The sequence below is a fragment of the Oryzias melastigma genome, linkage group LG12 (assembly GCF_002922805.2).
Source record: "Oryzias melastigma strain HK-1 linkage group LG12, ASM292280v2, whole genome shotgun sequence".
Classification (NCBI taxonomy): Eukaryota; Metazoa; Chordata; class Actinopteri; order Beloniformes; family Adrianichthyidae; genus Oryzias; species Oryzias melastigma.
Genome location: NC_050523.1, coordinates 6,363,150 through 6,370,472, shown reverse-complemented (window position 1 = coordinate 6,370,472; position 7,323 = coordinate 6,363,150). Strand labels below are relative to the sequence as shown.

The window sequence follows — 7,323 nt, the reverse complement described above, 5'->3', positions numbered from 1 at the left end:
AATTTTACAGCCCTAATATACAGTACATACCTCTGTATGCTTATCTATAATATATTTGAATTAGGGTTGGGAACCAATTAAAATAAATTAACAAATTAATCGCAAATTTAAAAAAATGATTCGCGATCAATTATTTTTTTTGTTTGTTTTAGTAACAGTATTTGCCGACAACTTATTATCTGCGAAAAATAACAATATAAAAACATACACAAAACTGTACATTTAGAACGTTTATTTTTAAGTACTTAGTGCTGTCAATCAATTAAAAAAAATCGATTAGTCAAAGTTTTGTATTGTGATTGATCAGGATTGATCACAGTGTTTTACTGGGTAAATTTTAGATGACAATATGGCGCAGCACCACGAATCAAATAATCCTTTTCTTATGAAAATGTGATCTAAACCAAAAAAAATTAAGATTAAAGTACTGAAAACCGATAGAATATTTATCTCTTATTTAAACAACCATTGTATCACACAGAAAATACCTGATAGTTTTTTTAACACAGCCTTAACCGCCAAGTAAAAGCAAAGGACTGTTTTTTTTTTCCGATTATTCTCGTTAATCTTCACAGCTATAGTTTAAATATATATATATATATATATATATATATATATATATATATTTAGTAGTTTCAAGCTTAACAAAGCAAGACTTACAGGTTTAACTTAGTAGTCTGCAAAAATGAACAGATACAAACAAGAATTTGGGGTTTTGAACCATGAGTCCCATTGAAATATTTGCTGAAATGAATCAGACAGATCATAATTTTTTATATATTTTGAATGTAGGTTAACATGAGTCATATTAGTACCGAAGGTTTACTTTGATGTTGGTTGGATGTGCTGCTGTGTGGGTACGTGATCCTGCAGATGCAGTGATGTGTGTTTAAGCTGTTATTGGAACCTAGGAAATCATTTCATTCCCCCTTAAAAAAAAGACCAGATTATCTGTAAAATCCATCTTTTTGAGCACTTTGGATTACATAATCCACCTTAACAGTTAAAGATGATATGTTTTCTGTTTTTTATGTATATATTTGCACATATATGGCTTGTTAAAATCAAATTTGGTTGAACTTTTGCTAAGTGCAACCTATGATAAAAATGCTTATTCTCCATTTTATTGAAGGTTAAGCCCCTGAATATTTGGAACCCATAGTAGAAAGTCAGAAAAAGCTTCCAACTAAAGTTAGTTTGGATTCTTACAGATTTAAAGGTGAATACATTTAAAGTGTTTTTCAACTTGAGGGGCTGTCGGTATGTGAAAACGCAGAGGACTGCCTGTGGTGGGACTTCATTCAACTGTACAGGTTTCCTATTATTTAATTAAACACCTTTGGTTTCTGTCAGGCTGTGACATTCAAAAAGTTCAGCATAATAGAAAAATCTGCTGGATTTTTTTTTTTTTTTTTGTGTTTTTGAGAGTATCGTTAAAAATTGAAGTTTCCAAAAATAAAATCAAGTTTTATAAGTTTCAGCCTGTTATATTTTTAACTTATTTTTCTCTAAACTGTTGGCTCTCTGAAGACACCAATTAACAGATTTTTTTATTTTTGCTATCCTTATGCTATCCTTGTGTGCATTCATTCCAAAGCATCTGTCATGTGATTTTGCTGAGCTTCACATGAACGTTGTGGAGCAGATTTCTGACCTGAAACCTCCTGTCGTCTCCAGGATTTCCTCACAGACTTAATGATGTCCGAGGTGGACCGCTGCGGGGAGAACGAGCACCTCATCTTTAGAGAGAACACGCTGGCCACCAAGGCCATCGAGGAGTACCTCAAGCTGGTGGGGCAGAAGTACCTTCAGGACACGCTGGGTGAGTGGTGCAGGGATTTAGAGACACAAGCTCAAGAGTTTAATCTGAAAAAAGCTGTCGGAGTGGGACGTTAATCTCTTCACTTTCATCTCCCATCTAGCTGTTTTTTCTTGTTTAATAGTCTGTAGTTTTCCTCGTACTCAAAATATTTGCATTCAATTCTGGATACTTTTTTTTATATATATTTGAAACTTTTGCTTTTGAATTAAATGTAATGTCAAACTGCAAAAAAACAAACTAGTTTTATTATGGTTAAAAAAGTGTTTTTTATATAATTGGATAAACAAAACAAAGCATGGAAACAAATAAATCAATAAAATTAATTAAAAAAAAATGAGGCTCTCTCAAAATAGTCTCAAATGTGTCTTGAACTCTTCTCAAGTCATTTTTTTCAGTCTGTAAAAAAAAAATTGCCTCAAACATGATAAATCTTTGAAAGCTTTGCAAGTAAATAGTGACCAAAAACAGTCTTGTGGTTGTGCACTTTGTCTTTAAGCTTCTGCAAAGAACCTGTGTGCATCCATGCTAGCTAGATTTGCAAATATAGACCACAATGCATTGCTTTTGAATAATTTGCCGTTTGAAAAAAAATGTATTACGCTAATTTTTTAAAATAAATTATCCACGTTTTCATCATTAGAACACAGTGGATTCACATAGTCTTAGTAAAATTATCTTAGTTATTACTTTTTTATTTTGGCAAATTAAATCTCCTGTAAGTTTCCTCGTGTAGTTCAACAGGTGTTTTATAAAACGTGGTTCTAGAGAGGAAACTAGAACCTTCATTCCAGCTGCTATCAGACTGGATGTAGTCATAAAAGTTGACAAGTTGTTCCATCTGCTGGGCTCACATTTTTTTTTTTTTTAAGTTAAAGGTTGTTATTGTTATTGTTGTTAGTGACTCTTGTCAAAAAACTACAGACATTTTAGGTGTTTTCCTCAGAGAAGCGAAACGTTTCGCTAGTAGAAAAAGACGCCTCAGGCTTTAGACTAAAACGCAGCGCTCCTCGTTAAAGAAAAGACAAACTCTTTGATACTCTAAATGTTAAATATGTAAAGAGTTTCTGACTGCTTCCAAATCAAATATGATTTGATCATCTTTAGTTTCTAAAAGTGTTAAAAAAAAAGGCTTTGATTTCTCTCCTCTGTATGATAGAAAATGACGGAGCTAAATGTTGCTTTTTTTCACCACATTAACTTTTTTAAGTGTTTAAGTCTTAATTGTCAAATATTTAAAAATTGGATTCAAACGTAAAGATTTATCTGTAGTTTATTATTGATCAGAATAATAGTCTTTTATTCAGTTTCTAAATAAGGCTAGCTGTTCTACAAAGGACTTTCTGTGCACTTTTTTCAATACCTGTGTTTATGCTAATGCTAGTTTGTGTTTTTATGCTAATGCTAGTTTGTGTTTTTATGCTAATGCTAGTTTGTGTGTTTATGCTAATGCTAGTTTGTGTGTTTATGCTAATGCTCGTTTGTGTGTTAATGCTAACGCTCATTTTTGTGTTTATGCCAATGCTCATACATGTGTTTATGCTAACGGTCGTGTGTGTGTGCGTTCGCTGTGCTGCAGTCTTGACTGCTCAATTATTACAGCTTATGCACCTTAGCATTAATGCAAATAAATGCAATTTTAACACAAACTACTCTTAGTTTCACAGCCTGTTTCCCTTCATGGGTCACAGAGGTCAACTTTTTGTTACTTAATGACTTTCCTTTAACTTTATCAGTATTTCTTCTTCAGATCAGCAAAGAACTTGTAGAGCTTTGGGCGCTTCTTTCCCCTTTTTTATTATTCTTTTTGATTTTTCTTTTCTTCTTTTCCACAGGTGAGTTCATCAAGGCTCTGTACGAGTCAGATGAGAACTGTGAGGTGGATCCATCCAAGTGCTCCTCCGGCGACCTGCCAGACCATCAGAGCAACCTGAAGATGTGCTGCGAGCTGGCCTTCTGCAAAATCATCAAGTCCTACTGGTGAATGCTGTCGATGAAGTGCTTCCGCTTTGATCTGTCTGTTCAGGCACACGTGAACCAGGATTTCTGTTTACTTGCAAGTGGACCTTGGTGTGGTTCACAACAGTGAGGATGCAGACAGTTTTGTCAGTTGTCCAAAAAGTAGAAATAAGTTAAAGTAGATGAAACAGAAGGATAAACGGAGTGTGGACACATGAACGAGGGGTTGCTGCAGGTATTTAAGTCGTAGACAGAGGGTCTCAAGGGGAGTGCAGGGGCGTCTTAGAATTATCCTGAAAATTGAACGTACACTTGTCGTACATGTGGTAAATGTATCATTAAGGATTCGTAAGAATAATGTTAAGTTACACACACTTGTAGCATGCAAGTGATGCTGTAGTATAGTGCCCACACTCTAACTGTTAATAGGGTGTGAGTTCTGGCTCCTTATTGGTCACATGCAAATGCTGCACGTACAGGGTGATACGTAAGTACCCGTGGGACTCTCATAGGATGCATGCACAAGATTCCCTCTGATTGCCTAATTTTCTCATTCCCAATGGTCAGGCTAAGAAGTACGGTCAGGCTATTGCGTGAATAGCACTAATAGGCTCCTTGGACTCTGTGCAGGATCTGGAGAGATTTAAATAAGAAAGAATCTGTTTGAGATACTTGCATCTCACCCATTTATACTGAAGTGTTGCGTAAATGTTCACTACAACCTGTTGCTCGCACCATCCGTGTAGAAAAATGAACATTTTTACTCTTCTACCGGTTCACCAGGTGGTCTACAAATTTGATATTTCTGTGCATCCTATGCAGATTGACCTATTTTTTCACCCGCAGACATCATGAATTCACCATTGACAGTCTATGAGAACTGGACTGATCATCCACTCCCACCTTACGTTCCAAACAGGAAGTACCTGCTGGTCCCAGAAAGCCAAAATCCCATAGACTTCTATTGAGAAATAAGGAGCTTTTCTATTTATCAGAGTAACCATTCTTACTCTTTTTAACATTTTCTTGCTAAACCACATTTTTTGGAATTTTTTTTTTCTTGTCATTGTAAGCTATAAACCAGCCAATCAGATGGCACCTCGAACGTTCGAAATGTCTGATTGACAGATTCTCCTCAGCCCACTTTCAGTGGAAGGGGTGTGGCTTTCCAACACTCCTAATTAGTGAGAGTTGTTGCCATGGAAACATTGACTCAGACCAATCACTGCTTACTAGTGTCATCTGGTTCCAACATGGCGACGTCCATATTGCTTGACGTCCAATTGACTTCATTTCATTGTAACCAGACGTGAAGCAATTTCAATGTGTGACATCACAGGCACTCTGTCCATCTCTATATATACATGCAATGGTATCCACCCATTGTGACTAAGGCTTAAAAGGAGGAAGTTTTATTTTATTCCATGATAGTCTGGGTATTAGAGACCAGTTCTTGTTTTTTTTTTTTTTTTTATCAACTTGTTTCGAGACATTACTGCCCCCAAATGGTCACATGTTATAAATGTATGAGGATTTATGTTTGTTTGGTCCCATTTCAAATGTGAAACATTCCTTAAAGTTTTTTTTTTATGTCAGAGGTTTTGTTTTTTAATTCTCATTTTTCTGGATTTAGCTAAAGTTTATGTGAGATAAACTATTGGAAAATCTGTTGCATTTAAAAACAGATTCCAAATAAAGGTCTAATTTTCAAGAAGAGGGAAACTCACGTCATTATCTCTCGTTTTCATTTCCAGTTTCTTTCCCCGTGAGCTGAAGGAGGTGTTTGCATCCTGGCGGCAGGAATGCAGCAGCCGCGGCCGGCCGGACATCAGCGAGCGTCTGATCAGCGCCTCCTTGTTCCTGCGCTTCCTCTGCCCGGCCATCATGTCGCCCTCGCTCTTCAACTTAACGCAGGAGTACCCCGACGACCGCACCGCCCGGACGCTCACGCTCATCGCCAAAGTCACGCAGAACTTGGCCAACTTCACGAAGTGAGTTCAGCTTTGTGGTCTAAAGCCTCCTCGTCGGAGCTTTGGTTGAACTCTTTTCTCCCTCAGATTTGGCAACAAGGAGGAGTACATGTCGTTCATGAACCAGTTCCTGGAGCACGAGTGGAGCGACATGCAGCGCTTCCTGCTGGAGATCTCAAACCCAGAGACGATCTCCAACACGGCGGGCTTCGAGGGCTACATCGACCTGGGCAGGGAGCTCTCCACGCTGCACTCGCTCCTGTCCGAGGTCGTCTCCCAGATGGACCAGGTATCGTCTTCAGCACGCGTTAAACTAAATAATTAAAGAGCGACTCCTTTTGTGAATCCTAACTATTAAGACTTCATAGATGGAAATATTCATGCCTGTTCATCATTGCAGCTCGGTTTGACTCATGCTCAGACGAGATGTTTATCCCACAATGATCAATAATTTATCACTTGATTACATAATCAGGGCATGATTCACAAAGATGGTGGTTGATTTAAAGTATATGCAGATGAAAACGAAAGAAAACTTGGGTCTGATTAGAGGTGCGGAGGAGAATCTGATCACCGGGATGTCTGTCTTTGCAGAGCGTGGCGTCGAAGCTCGGCCCTCTGCCCAGGGTCCTGCGGGAGGTGAACAACGCTCTGTCCAACCCGTCCTGCGTCCAGATGACGCCCGGACAGTCGTCGGAGCAGGTGAACTCGCCTCCAGCCGAGGCGGGCTGCAGCATCTCCACAGGTCTGCAGAAGATGGTGATCGACAGCGACCTCTCAGGGTGAGAAACCGTGAAGTGGGAGTGATTGGATTTAAGGGTCATCCTCTTTTTTCCTAAATTAAGCAGAAAAACAAAGATGACATTTGTTAGACCCCACGCCCACACGGCGATCTGTGAACGTGTTTCATTTAATGATTAACTTCTCTGGGGAGAATTGTTCTTTGGAGTTCATGAAAAATGCTGCTCTAGATCCAAATAAAACCTTCAAAAATCTGTTTTAGATTTTTGCTGAACTGGATTTTTGGGTCCTTTAGGGTCCAAATTATCAGTAATTTCAAATGCTAATTCTAAATAGGAAATCATAAAATTAATATGTAAAAATTATCTTTTTTTTCCTACTTATTGTAAGAATAAAATTAAATGTAAGCAGAATAAATCTCTTCATGAAAGACTTTAAATGTTTTTAAGGAGCACAAGCTGAAATGATAATCCTAAATATTACTTGATACTCGTGCTTCAAGACAAAAAAACACCAAATTTGACAATTCATTTTCCTCTTTCTTATATAATTTGGTTAAATAAAGAAACAATGTACATGTCTCTGCTGGTTGAAGACATTTCTGATTTGTGTGGAGCTCAGCAGACCCCAAATAAAATGTACATTTTATCTATATATTCACACCTACCCCTGATTACAAAAAATAATCGTTGCATTTTTATACATCAAACTACTTTCTTTGCTTCTTAAATGACTAAACTTTGAACTTTTTACAAAAAAACGTTTTTGCCATATCTATTCTTTTTTCTCCTTTAAAGTAAATACTTAAATATAAACAAAAAAAAATGCATAGAA

General features: G+C 37.3%; 1 protein-coding gene across 7 annotated transcripts in view; it reads left to right on the top strand.

The window, feature by feature from the left end:
• dab2ipb (DAB2 interacting protein b) overlaps positions 1-7,323 on the top strand; it is a 189,105-nt gene that overhangs the window by 160,989 nt on the left and 20,793 nt on the right. For all 7 annotated transcript variants that reach the window (XM_036214499.1, XM_036214498.1, XM_024257824.2 and 4 more), the window contains 5 exons: positions 1,678-1,822; positions 3,655-3,799; positions 5,533-5,769; positions 5,836-6,037; positions 6,343-6,530. In XM_036214499.1, coding sequence (XP_036070392.1) covers positions 1,678-1,822; positions 3,655-3,799; positions 5,533-5,769; positions 5,836-6,037; positions 6,343-6,530 — 917 coding nt within the window. The remainder of the gene's footprint in view (positions 1-1,677; positions 1,823-3,654; positions 3,800-5,532; positions 5,770-5,835; positions 6,038-6,342; positions 6,531-7,323) is intronic.